The 21,337-nt window shown below is 28.6% G+C and overlaps 1 protein-coding gene across 5 annotated transcripts; it reads right to left on the bottom strand.

Annotated features, from left to right (window-relative positions):
• Positions 1–5,218: 5,218 nt before the first annotated feature.
• Positions 5,219–20,499, bottom strand: LOC132939799 (uncharacterized). 5 transcript variants are annotated; one of them, XM_061007177.1, is made up of 9 exons: positions 20,222–20,499; positions 14,831–14,893; positions 14,605–14,758; positions 10,627–10,834; positions 8,820–8,917; positions 8,532–8,745; positions 7,452–7,514; positions 7,021–7,089; positions 5,219–5,461 (listed from the first exon to the last, which is right to left on the bottom strand). In XM_061007177.1, the coding sequence occupies exons 2-9, from the start codon at positions 14,878–14,880 to the stop codon at positions 5,265–5,267; spliced, it is 1,053 nt and encodes a 350-aa protein (XP_060863160.1). In that variant the 5' UTR covers positions 14,881–14,893; positions 20,222–20,499; the 3' UTR covers positions 5,219–5,264. The 5 variants fall into 5 exon arrangements, with proteins under 5 accessions (XP_060863160.1, XP_060863157.1, XP_060863159.1 ...); XM_061007174.1 differs by lacking the exon at positions 20,222–20,499 and adding an exon at positions 14,963–15,269 and having other exon boundaries at positions 7,021–7,083; XM_061007176.1 differs by lacking the exon at positions 20,222–20,499 and adding an exon at positions 14,963–15,265 and having other exon boundaries at positions 7,021–7,083; positions 8,586–8,745.
• Between the last annotated feature and the right edge of the window lie 838 nt (positions 20,500–21,337).

The raw sequence follows: 21,337 nt of genomic DNA, 5'->3' as shown, positions 1-21,337 counted from the left end.
TTCAAAACTGACGAATTAAATGTGAACCACGATAAGATAGGTATACCTTGCACCTTATAATCCGTTGACTGCAAAAACCGCACACTTTTGGTAGGTTAAAACCGCACACATTTAATAGGTCAAAACCGCACTATTTTAGAAATTGTCGTATCCAAAAACCGCACAGTTATGATTTTGACCCCAAAAAGGTCGATAAACAAAAAACGCATGTGTATATGTACAATTAATAATTTGTTCTATTTTTTTTTTAAATTTTATTTAAAAATTTTAAATATCAATTTTAAAAAAATGTCAACTTAAAAATGTATAAATTCAATAATTTAAAATATTAATTTAAAAAAAATGTATAGGTATTATACATTAATGGTTTAATGTATATTTAAAAATTTTAAATATTAATTTTAAAAAAAATGAAAACTTTCAAAGTTTGATTGGCTGAAACCGACTGCCGACGTTTTTTAAAAACTTTATACGATCTCCGTCACGTAAAAATTCTTCCCAAAATTGAAACAGTAGTACATATCATATAATCTTATCTTTTCACTATTTTCACTAAAAATAGTGTGCGGTTTTAACCCACTATAAATGTATACGGTAATTTGTTATACAATGACCGTTAAGCTGTGCGGTTTTTGGCTATCGACCTTTTTAGGGCTAAAATCAAAAGTGTGCGGTTTTTGGGTGCAACCTTATAATCTCGGTGCATCCGAATTGCATGCCAAAAAAATAAATATAAATCGGGTCGTCCGAATTGCATGCCATCTCTTAGAGGGGTATATCCGAATAAATAACTTACTTTTCAACTGGAGGATCGTGATTTTGTTACATTACAATAAAACATATAAATATTGTAGAAGGTGACACTGTGAATAAGAATCATAAAATAAAACTCTTTACAAAAATTTAGTTTTGTTTATTTTGTTGTCGGCAATGACATGTATGCCAACTTTTCTACATATAAAAGTCTATTAATTTCATTATTTTGAAATTCCGTCATCACTAAACTTATACTTTTTTCTTTTTCTAATATTTCCCGGCGTCTATTACTTAAATTTGAACTACGCAATTTTACATAGATATCACATTGTACTTGCTTTAAGACATCAACTAATTGAAAAATATTAGGACTTGGGGAGTAAAACATGCTATTCAGCTTGGAATGGAATGATAGTAAATAAACGTGTGGTGTACGGCATGCAATCCGGACAAAGCCCTCTAAGAGATGGCATGCAATTCGGACAGACCCCTCCAAGAGATGGCACGCAATTCGGACAAACCCCTACAAGAGACGGCATGCAATTTGGACATTTTTTTTTTTTTGGCATGCAATTCGGATGCAGCCTATAATCTACGAGTCCGGGGCACCTACTTGTCGGGTCTTGTCCCACAGATAGGTATCTATACTATTCTATAGACTATATTGTACAATATTATTATACATCTATATCCTCGTCTATATCTATAAAGCTAATATGGATATCGGTGACTTGTCCTAACGGCTTGTACCCACATTAAATGCTACGAGGTTTTTAGATTACAGTCTAAAATTATAATCTGAAAACCTTGCTAATGCTATACGTGTACTATTTTCGAATAATGCCTATACGTCACGATGTAAGATATTCTACATCGCGGGCAGGTGGCCTATGCACTTGTCGGATCCACAGAATAGTACCCAGTTGTGATACAAATTGTTATAATTCCGTCCGAATTCGATTTTAAAATGTCCGTAAAAAATAACCGAGTTTATATATTTTTGTTACAGACGATGCAGTATGAACTATTTATGAGAATCTTTGTTTTACATTTTCAATCCATAGTTATAAAAATTGAACGTTTTAGAATTTTAATTTTTATACTCTGAACGCTGCGATGAACGTAGCTGTGGATTTTACAACAATGTGTGTTTTACTATTTTTTTACTTTTTGTGTACACGTTAAGTGGGTACCTAGTCGAAATAATGCTTCGATTTTCAACTTCAATATCTCGTTCGATGGGAAAGTGAATCTAGTTAGTGCGTTGGGAGGTTAAAATTTAAAATTCCAAGTAGTTTTCAAAAACGCAAGGAAAAACAAAAAAAAAATTTAATTGTATTCTTTAGTTCAAAAAGCTTGAAAATTGTAATACAAGGCTCCTAATATATTTTTACAATGACAGTTGAAAAATATACATAGGTAGTCACAATTTTTTTTACAAGCATTTAAGGTTCGAATTTTTACAAGCTACATAAAAATCATGATAATGTGCAAATTATTTTGAGTTAGAAATTCATAAACATTTTGTTTTTAAATCTAAGATTTGAAAATTTAATTCATGATAAATCATAAGTTTGAGTAGGTACCTTTATCAAAAAAAAAAAAAAAATGCCTACCTGAAAATCATATTAAATTTTTATGAACTTTGAAGTTCAAATTTTTACAAGATTGGATATTCACTCGATTTCTCATGTAGTGATTTTATTATTTTGCTGTAGGTTGCTATATTCAAAAACGAATAACTGTAGATACTTGAAATTTACACCATATATTTATTTTATCAATTCCTATAGGTACTTGATAAATTTTGCAAAATATTTTGACTAGTTTTGAGCTACGGACATTTTCAACTAACATTTTTTTTAGTCTCAATAGTTTAGTTTAGTTTAGTCTTAAGTTTCGAGTTCAGATATTATAAAATATATCCTTCCATTTTAAATTGCTACTAATCTTGTAATGTTCTACATTACATTTTCAAATCTTAGATTTAAAAAGAAAAATTTTTATGAATTCTCAACTCAAAATAGTTAGCTAATTTTCGTGATTTTTCTGTATTTTGTCAAAATTTGAACTTTAAATGCGTATAAATAAAAATTGTGACTAAGGATTTTTAATTTTTTTCATCTGCCTTTGAAACAATAACCTAGGAGCCTTCTATTAAATTTTCAAGCTTTTTTACTCAACAGATAAAATTTTATTGATATTTATAGAAAAAAAAACTAAAAAAATTGAAAACTGACAATGTCCGTAAACAGCTCAAAAAGAGTCAAAATATTTTGTAAATTTATGGTGTATAGAAAATGCTAATATAAACATTCAGTCAAAATGTCATGTCCCTACGGCCATTTGTTTTAGAGTTACACCAAAAACCAAAATCTATTTTCTCGAAAACGTTTTTCCTTAATTTTTCTTTTGTTTTTTACGTCGCTTGTGAAAACTACTGGGAAATTTTTATTTTTGACCCCCCAAAGTACCAACTAGATTTACTTTCCTATCAGAAAAGTTACTATTGAAGAAAATCCAAGCACTTTTACTGTCCTAAAAGGTGATGACACAAAAATAAAAAAAAAACACACATCATTGTAAAATCAATACATTCATCGCTTCGCTCAGAATCTAATAATTCTTAAACTGATACAAAAGATAATACAACCTTTGTCCTATACAGTTGATGTGTTGACGCGTTCTACAATAGTGTGCTGTATGATATTCTGCCCAGACTCCAGAGCCACACGTGAAACCTAACGCCGGCACTGGACCTAAGTTAAATAAGACCGACTTCCTCGTTTTTGCCTCTTGGGCTCTATACGCCTCTATACGCTAGTAGTGGACAGTGGTTACTACTGTTGTATAGCTGTAGTTAAACATTTTAAGTGGCTCACTACCCAATGGTGCTTATTACAATAATTGTGACTGTTTAGTAAGATAATATAATATTATATCGTAAGGGTAGAACAAGGAGATCAAACTCATACAGTTGCACTCGAAGAAAACTAATATTATTGTCGCTCGACTGAACGGCCACATGCTGCGTCCGGTTAGGTAATGTTACTACTTTATTTAAGGGAATTCATAGCATACTAAGCAGCACACATAATTTTTCATACGTTCTGGACCGCAATAACCGGCGGTAAATCACACATACCCGCTTCGAAATGTCCGATTTTAATTCTATATACATGTATGAACTCTCTGACAAAATATCTAGGCATTTGGCTAGGAAGTAGATTTTCAATTTTCAAGCGCCTCGAAATAATTGTATTACATTTTTATTTATTTTGGGCACATCTGATTTTGTATCAAAACAGTGATTCCTAAAGACCAATAGACCATATTATTATAAGTCTGGAAACTTATAAATTCAACCATTTTTTTCGAAATGCCAATCGAACTTCAGGAAGCATGGATATTAATTAAGGTACTACCGATTTTAGTATTTTTTTTATAGTTATGCAAATAAGAATGTATTTCATCTTTCAAGATGCGTTGATGTGTGCGTCGTAACTTACGATTCTCGGAAACCCGCACTAATGATCTTTTACTATACTCACACATAGCCCAAATTTGCATGTCACGTGAATTGCCAAAAAAAAATAGTCCTTAAGACACGATACGCTGGAGCTCCCTTAACCAACATATAGTAATATAGTATACTCGATATTATATTAGATTTGAATATAAATACAAAATATTGTGATCGTTTTACTAATCTCAAAATTCTACATAATATCGAAACCTTTATTTTATTTTAATCATACGGGCTGGGTCATTTTCAACATGCAATATTACGCGTTTGAGATTGAACAGATTTCATTGAAAATAGTAATTAATATACAATTACAATAATTTAAAATATAGAAATAATTACACATAATATATCTATAGTTATTGGATTGACAAATCGTTAAAATTATGTTGTCCACAGTCGTGATTCGGAATTAACACTGGATCAATATGAATTAATTATGAAAACGACCGAATATGATAAGTACCCGTTTCACACGAACCATGGACGTGTATTATAAGACGTCTATCATACGCGCGAGTTTTTAGCACAGATTATTATACGATTTTCATCCTGGTTTAAGATATAAGTACTAAACCGTGATTTTCATATTATAATCTGTGTTCTTAGTTTATATCGATTAAGTTCATACGCGCCACACCGGCTAGGGAAACGTGCCCGGCCCGAAGGATGATCGCCGTTTAAAATTAACATCATAAATTCTTAGTTTACTACAAAGATTTAATAAAAGCAAAATTTATTCACTAAAAAAACTTACTTAATAGCTATTTATTTGTTATACAATTATAATATTAGGTAATAGGCATACCTATATTAGGGTAGGGTACTTATTATGAGTTCATAAAAGGTTTTTAATTTTCATTGTTATGATTATTTTTGCAGCTAATTAGTACCGAGTTTTTAATACTTAATTGTCACATTTTTCATTAAGATAAAAAGATAAAATTACAAATGTTTATTTCATAAGCTATTGTTAAAGATATCATTTAAAATCTTCTTTGAGCATGTTTGAGATAAATTCTAAAATGCGCAATTGTACAGCATGTTTGTTATTGTTCACTGTCTGCATGAAATTCATTACCAAATTAACAAATCTCTCGTCAGAAAATGTCTCATCAGATTCGGTTTTTTTTTGAATTTTCGGGGTAACTTCTTGAACTTTGAAATCATGAGTTTTTCCTGTTGACAGTAATACAATAACTATTATTTTGAGGTGTTAAACGTACATAGTAATTAAAATTTAAATATGTTATATTTCAATTGTTGCGATTTTACAATGAAGTGTGTTTTGTGTATGTGTCGTGTAATGATTGGTAGGTACACGATTAATATCTTGTCGAAATAATGCTAAGATTTTTAACTATCTTTTCTGGTGGTAAAGTAAACATAGTAAGTGCATTCGAATGATAAAAGTAGAAAACTTCGAGTTATTTTCAAAAGCGTCAGAAAAAAACAAATAAAAAACTATGGAAAACTGGAATTTTTACGTAAAACCAGTTTTGATGTAACAAAAAACAAACACCTTAAATACATTATTTTTCCGCTGAAGTTTACAAAACCTTTTTCTAGACGCCATAAAATTTTCAAAATATTTTGACTCTAGTTGAGCTATTTATAGACATAGGAAATTTTCAAGTTTTTTTTAAAATTATTGTCGATAAAAAATTGTTCTATCTGTGAAAAAAGTTGAAAATTTAACACAAGGGTTCTCATAAGTTGTTAATAGGGTAATTTTCAAAAAAAAATCGAATGTAAATTCTTAATAATTTTTTATGAGAGTCAAAATCACAAACATTTGCAATTTATTTTGTATTAGAAATACATAAAAAAATTTATCTCTATACCTATGTAAGATTTGAAAACCTAATACGAGATCATGTTATGTTTTTTCGATATTAGCTGATATTCACCAGTAAACTAACGAATTCTCATGGAAAGATTTCCTTATTTTTTTGTAATCGAAAAAATTAATAGCGGTCGATAGAATACTTAAAATGTTCACCAAATATTTATACATAGTATAGTTTAAAAAATATTTAGACTCTTTTTGAACTATTTATAGATATTTTCAAATTTTTTTTCTATAAATATCGATAAAATGTTGCTGTTAAACAGCTTGGAAATTGTAATACAAGGTTCCACATTCCCCAAAAGTTGTTATAATAGCAGCAGTTCAATAGTATAATATAAGATACGTAAGCACAATTTTTTTTGTAAAAGTATATTAAGTTTTTACTTTTTTAACTAACAGCATATATTTCAAATGTGTGCCTAGGTAAGTATAGTTTTATGTCTGTAGGTACCTAATAATTAATACCTTTAAAGTTATGATATGAACAAAGTATAGAGAATCAACATTTTGCTGGTGCTCTACTCATATAAACTTTAAATGTTAGTAATTAATTCAATTTTAATACATTGAAATTATCAGAAAAATAATCTGCTTCAAATTATGAAATAGAATATGTATTCAGTCTTTGGATAAAAAAAACAATAAAAATGATAGACTAGTAAAAAAAGTTGTCTTTTCATGACTAATATTCATACTTAAATAGTATATTTCCAAAATTATTAGTATTTTTTGTGATATAATGTTGATTAAACAATTACTTAATATTTAATGAATCAATAGCAAGCTAATTGGATCCCTTAAACATGATTAGTCCATTAAATTAATACATTGTTTATTACAAATCTGCATAACTACATAAGAATACTGTTTATTATTATGCTCTTACTCTTGTTGGATGGGGTTGAGCCTGAAGTCGAAGGTCTTTCGTCAATTGATTCATCAATCAAATCTGAAACTTATCCAATAATAATTAATCTAATATAGGTAAACAGTCTTTGATAAAAGAGTGTTATTATTAAGATCCTGATCTTTATAAATGTCAAAAATAATAATTTGTATTCCAATGATGAATATTAAGCCTCTATGGTTATTAGTCATTGTAATCATTAATCATCAGTGCCTAACAACTTATAATCTGCTATAAACTATCATTATCGCACAATATTTTATTTTAAAGATTTTTTTCTAAGATTAGGTTAGTCTTAATTTAACTATTTAGACATTTAGTAGACTTTTTCAAAATAATCTAAAACATAATATGGTATATACAAATATGATGATTTAACTAAGCTTATTTTATTATTATTATGTTCTTACTTCTGTAAGATCGAGTAACACTTGATGTCGAAAGTCTTTGTTCTGGAAATTCAATTATTGAATCTGAAATCGAATAAGCAATAATTAATCTTATATAGTATGTATATTCTCAGATTTTCATATAGAAGTATATGTAATTTAAAAATTAAAATACTGGTTTATTTTTATTAAGAGTTTGAAACAATAATGTGTTGTTTTAAATTAATATTCAATTTTGTATAATATACTAAGGAATCTACTTCCTGCTCAACCACCCCCCCCCCCAAAAAAAAAAAATAAAAAATAAAATGTATTAGTAGTTTTTGCAATAAAAATAAAATATTCATAAAAAAAATGAAAAATAATTTTATCAATATTCATCATTAGTTATAAGTTAAAACTATAATTTGTTGTTGTTGTACAACAACTATGTTTAATTTTGATTTTATAATAGAAAGATTTCAAGTCTTTTATGGATCTATAGTGCTTAGCCACACCACTTCCTCTTCATTCCGCAACCTTTTTAAGGCAGTGGTCATCTGTTATTTTTGAAAAATCTCATGGACCGCATTTGTAATAAAAACACATATTGCCTATGAATAATTAAAAATGCATGCTATGCTTAAAATGTGTTTGCACTTTTGTTGCTTCAAATACAGACAAGGTGGGCCAGCGGGTTCAAGACCCTTACTACTGTTTCTACATAACATATTTAACTATAAGGACCTACCATTTTATATACTACAATAGGCGCAAATAGTGGGGGGCTTTAGAGGCTAAGCATCTCCAAACATCTCCAAATTTTTTTTTTAAACTTATTGAATTCTATTATAGTAGGGCTTCATCCCTTCCTAAATCTAGAACGATATTTGCACAACCAATTGTAATGAGGTTTAATGTAATGAGTTTATGACTAGGGTCCACACTATGCATTCTGGCGGCTTTAGTCAATTCCACGTAACATGAAGCGGCCAGTAGGTAATCAGTTTTTACCAGAACTTACAAAGCACATAGTGTAACAAAACTTAACAATGAGTTATATTTCATGCTTGTTAGTATATAAATTAATATTCGATATGTGCACTATTAATTTAATAATACCTTGGCAAAATGTCTTAACTGTTTCCAATTGTTGTAACTGTTTTATATCCATACCTTTTGATAACTGTTGTGTATTAAATTGGACAGAACTTGAATCCCCAATAGATAAATACATCAATCCATTATAATTAACATATTTGACACTATTCAAGATCAATGTGCTACCTACACTGTAGAGTCCATCAACTTTGTCATCACAAAACCTAACTTCAATCTTAAAAAAAAAATAATACAAACATTTATAATTATTTTTATTGCTATTTGATGTTCATAATATTATTTCCTTACTTGTATAGAATCAACCAAAATCTTTCCCCATCTCATTATCTGCTGTCGACTATTAAACGTCATTTCACTATCGATTTGGGTACAGACACCAATGACATCTAATTTAAATTACAAATAACCCGTATACAATTTGAAAATAATAGTGTTACAGGGGTTCAAAAAAAAAAAAAAAAATGATGCTAATATTCCCTAAAAAAAGTCTACACATATAATACTATATCTTAATATTATTTAAAAAGTATTTGGGAATACTTTCATAGATTCTATAAAAATGTAAATTGTAGGTATTTAAAATAATAGAAAATAAATTTAAATTTAAATTATAAAATAATATTCCTTTGACAAATTGTTATACTTATCTATATAATATATTAGAATGCTTATAAAAAAAAATTGTGCCTCTGTAATTTTATTTTTTTTTTAACTGATATTGTAACAATATATCAGGAGCCTTCTATTAGATTTTCAAGCTTTTTTATTCAACAAATAAAGTTTTATTGACATTCATAGAAAAAAAGACTAATACAAAATTAGGAACTGAAAATGTTCCTAAACAGTTCAAACCAAATCAAAATATTTTGAAAATTTTATTGTGTATAGAAAATGCGAATATAAACAACCAGTGAAAATTTCATGTATGTACGTTAATTTGTTTTAGAGTTACACCAAAAACCAAAATCGATTTTATCAAAAACCAATTTTGCGTAAAAATTCCAGTTTTTCCTTAATTTTTAAGTTGTTTTTTTCGGCGATTTTGAAAACTATTGAGAATTTTAAAATTTGACCTTTCGAATGCACCAACTATATAGATTCACTTTTCCATCGAACAAGATACTGTTGAAGAAAATCAAAGCAGTTTTACTGCCCCCAACGGTAGTGACAGACACAAAAATTAAAAAACACATCATTTTAAAACCAATTCATTCATCGCTCCATTCAGAATCTAAAAAACAATCACTTTTTAACATTAAATAAATAACATTTTAAATTTTAAAAATGCTTCTAAAATTTTTTAATTTTTTTTATCATTGATTATACTTAAATTGTCTATACCAATGTTATATCTTATAGTATGTCCATTGTCCATTGCTCAATTATCAAGCTCAGAGCCAGGTTGTTTTTTGAATAGTTATTACTCATTTCACAGAAAAGATGAAAAAGATTTAATCTATTATTTGGTTATATTTTATCAATGATGAGCTCAGTATTTATATAGGTGTATATTATCTCTTTGAAGTCGGAGTACCTAAGTACTTAAAATAGAATATAAACATGCCAATTTCTACAACATATTCTTGTCTAATGTTGATGCGGGAGCACGACTTGTGTTACGTAGATATCAATATTATTATTTTCTGAATAAAGACTTTTATTTCTATTAGTATTATTGTTATTTATTATAATTGTAACTTTCAACAACTTATCAATATTGATTATGTTAACCCCACAAATCACAATTCTATATCTCCGTATACTAGGGCCCAGATTTTAATGCTTTAAAAACCTTTGAAAAATGATCTAAAAAATAGCTAAGATTGTATTTTACCACAATAATGCCCTTAAAAATGTACATATAAAATAATTTTTTTAATGCAATGTTTTATGTTTTTATCTAATTTATAATTTACAATAATTTAAAAAATTTATTAAACATTTATATATTTAAAAAAAAAAACCAAAATTTATAATCATTTTACATGAAAAACTAATAAATTTAAAACATGTTAAAATACTTGGAGCCCAAAAAGAGGCTATAAGCCTCTAATATCTATTTATAACTAATAATAATACTCAATAATTTACTTACCAATTATCATTCCTGTTATAAGAGTTTTTAAATCTGCGCCTGAAGTGTATTTATGGAGTGGAAAGTCACCAATGTTTACCTTGTCATTATTTATGATGTTTATTATTGAAATATTCCCCAATATTATTTGATACTTGTGCTTGGTTTTTTTATAATCTATATCAACTTCTCTTAACATACCATTTTCAATTGTTACAACTCTGTCCTTCTAAAATGTCATATAAATTATGAAATAAAATCATTTTTCAATAATATTAAATATTAATACAACACACCAAATACCAAATTATCTACCTATTTTCGATCCGCACAGGCGCACATAGTGCTTGCTTGTAATTAAGTAATAAAATTTCAAAATTATTTACTTAAGATAATGTCCGAGTACAATTTTTGTTTCCTCCCTCTGACCATCGTTAACATAGACGAAATATATTGACACAATATTTTTTGAGTGGTTTTAGATAAAATTATCTAATTATATTATTATAGAGTATTTTTGAAGGTTTGATGTACCTATCAATTTTGTGTTTTATTTATATTTGACCTTAAAAATTAATATGTATTAAACATTTTAATTGACATTGGGTACATTTTGTTTTGAGACAATACCTATTTAAACAAATTAATTTGTTAAAGTCTTAAAAATATTATTTTTATATAATTTTTGTCAAAAAGTAATTTTGCCTAAAATTATAAAAAAAAAAGTAAATAATTGTATATATTTTGAGTGTGGGTCAAAGAAAAAGAGAGTGAGTGAGAAAGAGGAAAACACAAATCGTATGCTGACATCCTTTTATGTAGGTAACTAAAGAAGGCAAGAAGGTTAGTATCATTGGTTTAATTGGGGGGGGGGGGGGGGATTTCCCCCTTTCAATAATTTACATTTTCCATCCCTCTACTTATTTTGTCGAAATAATACATCCCCCTTACTAGTTATACGATAATACAAATACAATGAATACCTAATGATATTCATTAATAGTTATTATTATAAATATTATTACTTTTTTGATAAAACCAGTACTTCTTTGTTTGTTAGATTAATCATTAATCATTTGGGCCATATGACAATAATTAGATCTAATAAATCTAAGCGTACCTACCTAAGTTATTATAATTGTATGATGATAATAAGATAATAATGTATTAATGTATTATAATTTTGGTTGTATTTAAAAAAGTTTAGCTTTTCTATTTTTTATAAATACTTTCTGTATAGATAATGGTATAAAGCATACTGTTAGTATTTATAAGTTGTATGTACATTGTACATAAATGCTTTAAGCATAATATATATACAGGGTATACCCTTATTTTTTACTTTAAAAGTACATTTATTCAAATTACAATTTTTAGAATTTTTAAGTCTTTAGGTAGACCATATTTTCAAATTTCTGATATTTTTTGTACTACTTAATGAGTGTTTTGTACAAACTTCTATTTTTCAAATAAGAACCCCCACTCTGCAAATTATTTAACGGTTGATTTTCTAGAAAATTCTGAAGTATCTAAATTCTAATCAGTACCTAGTACCTACCTACCTAGTTTCTGAGTTATTGAAATGTTTATACTAAGGATAATAATCCTTAAAAAGGTGGGTAAGTGGATGTCGCTCTACTGTACATTAGGTTACAAGCGAGTCACTGTAATGGATGGTGTTAAATTTGAATTCAATGATATAATATCATTGTATAAGAAAAACGATTCTGAGCCAAAGCGGTCAGTCAGCCTATGATATTACTAAGTATATTTGATGATATTATTGTGAATAAAGTAATTTATGGGTATTTATTAGTAATTTACTTATGTACGTGAAACCTTGTTTTAAATTTTCAATTCTTAGCTATTAAAGTTGAACATTTTATTCATTTTTAACTACAAACAAATTATTTAACTGAATTTGATACATTTTGTCAAAATTTGAACTTTAAATGCTTATAAAAAAAAAATTGTGCCTTTGTATTTTTCATATTTTTCAACTGCTATTAGAACGATATATCAGGAGCCTTATATTAAATTTTCACGCTTTTTTACCCAACAAATAAAATGTTATTGATATTTATAGAAAAAAAAATGTCCGTAAACAGCTCAAATAGAGTCAACATTTTATGGTGTATAGAAAATGCTAATATAAACATTCAGTGAAATTTTCAAGTATCTACAGTCATTCGTTTTTTAATTACAATAAAATAAGAAAATTGTTACATGAGAAATCAAGTGAATATCAAATGTTGTAAAAATATAAATTTCAGACGCTCATAAAAATTTAATTTAAGTTTCTTGTAGACATTTTTTTTTTTTGATAAAGGTAGACAAACTCATGAGTAATCTTATATTACATTTTCAAATCTTAGATTTAAAAAGAAAAATTTTTATGAATTCTCAACTCAAAATAATTTGCTATTTTTCGTGATTTTTCCGTATTTTGTCAAAATTTGGACTTTAAATGCTTATAAATAAAAACTGTGACTAAGGATTTTTAATTTTTTTCATCTGCCTTTAAAACAATAACCTAGGAGCCCTTCTATTAAATTTTCAAGCCTTTTTACTCAACAGATAAAATTTTATTGATATTTATAGAAAAAAAACTAAAAAAAATGGAAATTGACAATGTCCGTAAACAGCTGAAAATAAGTCAAAATATTTGGAAAATGATATGGTTTATAGGAAATGCAATTATAAATATTCAGTCAAAATTTCATGTCCCTACGGTGATGATCCCCCAAAGTACCAACTAAATTCACTTTCCTATTAGAAAAGTTACTATTGAAGAAAATCGAAGCACTTTTACTGTCCAAAAAGGTGATGACAGACACAAAAAAAAAAAAAAACATACATCATTGTAAAATCAATACATTCATCACTTCGCTCAGAATCTAAAATAGTATAATAAAAGTATAAACTATATTATTATGTAATACTACATGTAGTATTTATTATACTTTGAATATTTTTACAAATAATTTATATTGGTAGATCAATAGTAATATTCAGGGTTCAAATTTTCATGCCCTAAAAAATTTCTAAAAATGCATGTACTTATGCATTAAAAATTGGCCAAATATGCCAGAAAAATTCAGAAAAATACATTTTTATATTATTAAATCTAAAACTATGCACTTAAAATATGCAGATTAAAAAAAGAAGAAATCATAAGACATTTTTAGAACAACAAGAACATATTATATCCATTTCAGGTGATTAAAAATAAAAAAGGGGGGGTTCTTATTTAAAAAATGGAAGTTTGTATTAAAGTTATACAACAAATCTCAAGGATTCAAAATTATGGCCAAGTGTATTTAAAAATTCCAAAAATCAGAATTTTAATAAATTATGCAAAATTTAAGCATAGAAATAGGCTGAGCATGTTTAAAAAACAATCCGTATACCTATTATACATATTGTATACACCATAATTAATGTAATATTTGTTATATTTTAAATTCAAAATATATTTAAAATATGTAGATACTTACTACTTAGATATAGGTATATACTATATTACACCAAACTAAAAAGCAAAAATGTGTACGGTAGCCGGTAGGTAGGTATATAATATTGTAAATTAGTATAATAAAAAAAGGTATATAGCAGTTGAAGTGGTTGAACTCCCCAAAGCTATATGACTGTTTAAACCATAAATGATAAATATATAAATCGAGGGCATCCATTCACTTATTTTGAGCCACTTCAAGCAGTGGTTAAAACAGATACAGAATAATGATGATAGCTAATATAGGATTGTATAAATAATGTATACACTATATCGATACTTTTGGCTATTTCTATAGTAAATACAAACTTAATAGTATACCTACATAATCCATAATATAATATATTATAATTCTAATTTCAATTGCTGTTGAAATTAAAAAAAAAAAATGTTCTATAATTTTTAAAAGTGAATTAACTTTTAAACTTTTATTGACATTTTCGACATAATATAATTAAGTAATGAATAATATTAAATATATTTACTGGTAGTAGCTTAGCAATATTTTCGCAGTTTTTAAAAGCTACAACTTCTATCTCCGAAGTGTTATCAAAAATTATTGCATTGAGATGAGATCCGCTTGAATTTTTATTAGGTAGTATGTTGATAAGCTTAACCCTTCCTTTTACAATGAGATACCTGATCAAAATAATTAAGCTTTATAGTTTTTAATAAATGTATTTATTATTTCAGTTAGATATAGGTACTTACGGCTTGTTCATATGAGTTTTATTTATTTGTTTTATTTTTACCGGGTGCATTTTGTTTTGTAAACTGTCAACATAAAAACATCACAAAATTAAAATATTTGACTTTAATTTTCACAGCTCAAGAGTGAACAACCGTGCGTGCGTGATTCGTCGGAAAGTGATATAGAGGGGTGTAGCTTTGCGCAATTTCCACAGCATACGAACAAATGAACAATTTTATTTTAGATTTTAAACAAATTCGTCGGTTCTGAATAATTTAATGATTTCTATAAAATAATTTTTAAGGTATAGAAGTAAAACCAAGCTTTAAGTTATTTGGTCGGCCGACACTTTAATGTTTAATTATAAATGGTTTAGGTACCTATCTACTGTTTCAGTCATAGACCTATAAACTAACTTACAGATTATATAGGTCTATGGTTGCGGCCGATCGAAGCATATACTACCGAGTTCAGCTGATACGCGATATACCTACACTACGACGATAAACACGCATGACTATTTTTGAAATAATAAAATTATATAACAGTCTTATAAATGCTCATTGGTCATTTGGCTATTTCTCATTATATAAACATAGGAGGACTAGGGATAGTATGGGTATTGCTGTAGCCAGTACCTAGGGTCAGCGATGGTCACGCGCGTCTTTTTTATCTTGTTCGAGCTAGCTACATTTTCAAATTAGGTAGGTACAAGGTATTACACAATATACGATTTTAACGTTTATCAATTATCTGAATTTATAAATTTCGTTGTTCGTAAAATGTAGATATTAATAATTCTTATCTAAAGTATATCAAGCTTCATCTAAATTATTAAATATCCAAATATTAATTATAATATTATATCCATATAGGCTATTATCCTTATGTCCATACTTATTGTACGTGTGCCTATAATCTACCTAGCTATTATATCTCCCCCTGTTATATCAGATAGATCGTAGCTGTTGCCTGTTGTGTCGCACTTGCAATTCACAATAATTGGCATTGGTAGGTACTAGGTACCTACTCTACCTATTTGGTTTTATTATTTTCGTGATTTGTGGTGCTTCAAAAATGTCCACTAAAAAGCGTAAAAATGACGATTATATTTGAGTAGGTATAGGTTATTACCTATTACCTACCGACGTCGACATGTCAAAAATTGTATGTGTTTAATACTTTGATGTATTAATAAAAACGTTTTTCTAAATTTTTACCAGGGCCTTGCACCCGATTTAACCCGAACCCTTAACACCCCTAAACACCTTTAAAAAATCAAACACCCGAAACCCGAATAATTTTTTTTCTCATTCTTCATGCGACATATCATTTCGTATGTATTTCTTGTGGTGAGTTCGATTTTGTAGAGTTAAATAATCAATAATAATAATAACAGGAACAATCTAACAAATAATCATGGGTAATTTCTTGAAAATAAAATCCATTAAAATGTTTAATAATTTAATTGATTCTGATTAAAATATTAAGTATTTAATTATTTCTCATACCTATTATATGATATAATTTATTACTTTATTACTTTATTATTAAAATAAATCCAAATATAGCCAATAGCAATATAAAATAGACGTGGTCTCAACAAAACTGAAAGTATTGACAGCCGTGACCAAAATACCAAACACTAATAACTATAATAATAACTTGTGTTATTTCATTATTTGCGACGAACTTCCAAAGCGGAATTACCTATGTCCTATAATATCTAATTTAGTAACTCGAATATCGTAATACGCGGCTATATTTATTATTTACCAGTTTTTCGGTAATCACGAAATCATAATTTATATTTTATTTTATTTGTCTATGGCTCAACAGTCAGCGCCCCTATGGCCATCTATTTTAAACATTTTAATATTTTATTATTTATTATATCCATCGACTTGGCATGTGGGAAATTGTACATTTGTAATTTGTTAAATTTGTATCACACTCGGTTTACGAGTCTACGACGCGTCTCTCACTATACGTACCTACTCAATTTTCAATTTTATTATTATTTCATCGTACAATTTGTGAATACCTATATATTTTTTATATTACCTTTTAGTTATAGTATAATAATATTATTCATAATATTTATAAAGATTATTTTTTTTAATTTTTAAGTCGTCACAAAATAATCAATACCTATTCTGTTATATAATAGGTACGTAACATTATGGAAAATTAAAATATCAATCTGTTGTAACTGTTGATTTTGCAAAATATACCTATTCATTATGTTTTTGTATTTACTTTTAAATGGGATTAGGCTCTAGCAAGTTAACTATTTTTTGACCACAGAAAGCCTTGTAAACATTTTGATTTTTGATGACTGTTTTTTGTTTGCTTATCAAATAAAATGTTTCTGAATATTTTTAATAAGTACCTACAATTTTTTTTTTAAATATGCTAGTATGTTATTTAATTCCAGTATCTATTTAGATTTTAGACATGTTATATAGTAAAAAAAAAAATGAGTTACGTGGACTCTAATGCCTATAATAAAACGAATCGGTAGTTAAATAATTACTTTCCCATTGTCTTATTTCTTATAGTTCATAGAAAAAGGTAACTACTGTACATTAATTAACCTAGTTTAGTTAAAAACAAACGTTGCGAATTTGGGTAAAACATTTATATTTTATTATAAATAACATAAACATGAACACTTTCTTTTTTTTTTTTGGGGGGGGGGGGGGTCATCAAAAGTTCTGTTTTATCCAGATTTCTCAGCACCCATATTAACCAATATTAACCTGAATAATAACGGTTTTGAAAACCCAAATGTTTGTTTAAAATTTGTATTCGGGTGTTTGAACACCCAAATACATCCAGCACCCGAAACCCGAAACCCGAATAAATGATTCGGGTGCAAGGCCCTGAATTTTACATTTGGATATTTTGACTGTTTACCGTTTAATTTATATAAACGTAACATATTATTGCAGTACTAAAATATATGAAAATCTAAAAAGACATTATGCATGACATGATGTCGTCAAAATATGAAACATACATACTGATGCCGCAAGAGAAACCTACCTATCTTAGTTCTTCAGATAATTAATTCCTACAAAATGTGATGATAAAAGCAATAATTTCACAACAGTATAAGCAATCAAGTTTATTGGCTTCATATAATATTTCTAACGAAATTCCACACATCTTCAAAACTCCCATTTTAAACACAAATTGTAACAAAATAAATTATAATAATTATTAACTAGATACTTATAGTTATCTGCATAGTATAAATATAACAGTGCAATATTGTGTTATTCGAATACAATTTTAATCAGTTGCCAACTGTCGTTATTTAAAACACATTTGAATAATCGTGGCAGAGAGAAGACTAGTAGAGACTATTTATTTTATCATTGATTACTATTTAACGATTTTATGAAGCCTAATAAACGAATACCGATAAAACTATTAAAGCATATTATTTGTATGTAGGTAGGATGGTAGGATGGCATACATTGTAATACTATAATTATTATACCTCCGCTAATTACTATAATTATGGACAATGGTCGCCGATCGAACTATGTGTCGTCTATCAGACATCGACATAATATTGTGTTTGTGTCGTCCGTATAATCATTAGGTATCTCACACAGGAAATGCCGAATAGTGTGCTAACATACGCTCATGACCCACTCACACAAGGAGGGTTCCTAAATAATTGGATCGCGAAAAAAAGAAAAACTAATTTAGGTTAGGTTAACCTATCATAGTCCATAGGTGGTACCATACATACGCAGTCGTATACTCTTATAATATACTCTGTTCGAGTTAAGAAACGTAGTCGGCGGCCGACTTGTGCGCAGGGGCGTGGAAATACTACACGGCAAGTATACAGATAATTTAATGGGTGGGTGGGTGGGTGGGGGACAAACAAGTGTTGCTTTACAGGCAGTGATGGGCAAAAGTGACTAATTACATATGACTAATTTAGTTACTCGAACATTTTTATTATTCGACTAATTATTATTATTCGACTAATTTTTATTATTCGACTAATTATTATTATTCGATTTTTATTATTTAACTTATTATCGTTATTCAATTCGACTTTTTTTTATTATTCAACTGATTTTTATTGGACTGATTGCAAACTAGCATGAATTACTTTAATTCAACAATATAACAAAAATAATAATAATATAACAAGAAACATTTCCGGAGGGGAAGTAATGCCCGGAGGGGAAGTAATGTCCGGAGGGGAAGTAATGTCCGGAGGGGAAGTAATGCCCGGAGGGGAAGTAATGTCCGGAGGGGAAGTAATGCCCGGAGGGGAAGTAATGTCCGGAGGGGAAGTAATGCCCGGAGGGGAAGTAATGCTCACGCGGTTCCTCCTCCGGTCCTCGATTTAACAAAAAAAAAAAAAAAAAAGAAACATAAACATTACTAGGAAAAATAAATACAAATTTACAACTGTTTTAAATTTTTGATTAAAAATATTAACATATCTAAATTTTTTGGATGTGTTCTATTTCTTTTTGCTGACATGATTTCACCTGCTTTTGAAAAAATTCTCTCTGAAGGTACTGAGGTAGCAGGGATGGTAAACCCATAGGTAAACCTTTGTAGTGTGTGCGTCGTGCGTGTCATTATCGGTATTTTTGTTTTGACTAGTTTTAAATAGAATTACGACTACAATTTAAATTTCTTAGAATTTACTATCGATTTATCAGTTATTTTAGTCGAATAATTAGTTGACTAATTTCATTTATTCATATTAGTTGGTTGGAAAAAAATAGTCGACTAATTATTCGACTAATTTCTATGATTTGTATATAGCTGGTCGTGCAAATTATTAGTCGAATAATAGTCGGTAGTACGTGATGAAAACCGACTAATAGTCGGTAGTATCAAATAGTCGTTTCTGCCCATCACAATAAATTACAGCGGCCCCGGGCCCGACGAAAACTGGTCGCCGCCGACTACGTTTCTTAACTTGAACGGAGTATAGGAATGGGTATGATCCAAAGGCTTTATGTTCAGGAATATGTGTAACGTGAAAAAGGCAATAGTACCATTGATTGTAAGCACTACATTCAAGTCCATCATAATAAGTTTTCTACGAATATAGATACACACGATCAACATGTCACAATAACACGTGGGTTTTACTTGTAAATTTGAACAAATAAGTAAGACAATTATTTAAGCGCTTTAATTTTTTATTTATACAAACATCTTTTCTACTTACAAGTTACACGTAGCCACGTAGGTATTTCATATTTCCTGAGATATTGACTTGTTCACGACAAAATAAAAACCCATAGTTTCTGTGTATTTTTATAACACGTTATGCAATAGGTATAACTAACAAGGGCTAATGTCCCCGGGGTTCCACTCCCGTAGTTATTATTATTTAAATATAATATCTATATTATTACCTTGTAAATATTATGTGCGATGACTTAAAGGTACCGACGATCGCTGATTTTGATATTGACCTATACAAACGTTCTGGCTCTCTGATCGACGACGAGCAACTACTACGCTGGTACTGGCCGGTGTTGTACTGTATAGTAGTGTGCACAGGTACCCGTACAATTTACTGGGAAATGGTCGATTCGGTGAAACGACAAAATAAACTGCCAAATGGGAGGTAAAATTGTTTTCTCGAGGACCTTGGCCGATGGACGACGATTGAGACTGGCTATAGGTACAATATGAACACCAAAACAATAAAATAATAGCTATTGCATTACAGTATACAAATAAACTCCCTCTAAACATGTACATATTTTATACAAGCATGTCCTATAAGGCGTACATTCTATAAACAGAATCACACATAATATGGTGGCGGACTATATAGATCCTTTTGTGCGTGTTGGTCCCTTCTCCCTACACGGGGTACTCTTTCAGTATACCGATGGAATGATATTATGATCACAAGTTATATTCCGAAAAAAAAGGTCAGCGTTATACCCACACATAGGGATACGAAATACCGACCCCAGCCGATGCCATAATGTGTAGGTACTAGGTACTAGGTAGGTAGTATAGCAATGTCTGAATACCCAGTAAACTATTTTTTTTTTCTGTCATGGGTTGTCCTATGAAAACGTGTAAAGGATAAAATTATTGTACATCTATACACAAACCAACAAAGACGATAACATTTTGATGAACAATGTTTATGAATGTCATACTCACAGATTACAGCCGCGTTGCACTATACCCGAACGGATTGCTGTAAACAAATCCACATCACAAAATTCTCAGTTTAAACATTCATGCAAATTTAGTTTATATTTTTACATGTTAATAATATAATAAAATATATAAAGTGAAATATTATGTGAACGCATACAGATACAGAGAACTTGACAAATTTTACAAATCACCACTTCTATAGTATTATCATAATATTGTTACGTACCTTATAAACCATAAACTTTGTTTGAGAATCTATATAAATATTTAAAAATGCGTTTGTACAATTTCGCGATTTTTATCAATACAAAATGTATCTAGATGAATTTATTTAGATTAGTAAAAAA

This window comes from Metopolophium dirhodum, chromosome 2 (genome assembly GCF_019925205.1).
Source record: "Metopolophium dirhodum isolate CAU chromosome 2, ASM1992520v1, whole genome shotgun sequence".
Taxonomy (NCBI): domain Eukaryota; kingdom Metazoa; phylum Arthropoda; class Insecta; order Hemiptera; family Aphididae; genus Metopolophium; species Metopolophium dirhodum.
The sequence above is the reverse complement of the archived record's forward strand: the minus strand, read 5'-3'. Positions and strand labels throughout refer to the sequence as shown.

What these genes read in the sequence shown, in the direction of transcription:
- LOC132939799 (XM_061007173.1), bottom strand. Translation starts at nt 15,027, where the DNA reads ATGCTGTGGAAATTGCGCAAAGCTACACCCCTCTATATCACTTTCCGA. An exon ending in TTTTGGTTGATTCTATACAA is followed by an intron (nt 8,746 to 8,819) that starts GTAAGGAAATAA and finishes TTTTTTTTTAAG; the next exon opens with ATTGAAGTTAGGTTTTGTGA. An exon ending in CTCAACCCCATCCAACAAGA is followed by an intron (nt 5,462 to 7,020) that starts GTAAGAGCATAA and finishes TACTGTCAACAG; the next exon opens with GAAAAACTCATGATTTCAAA.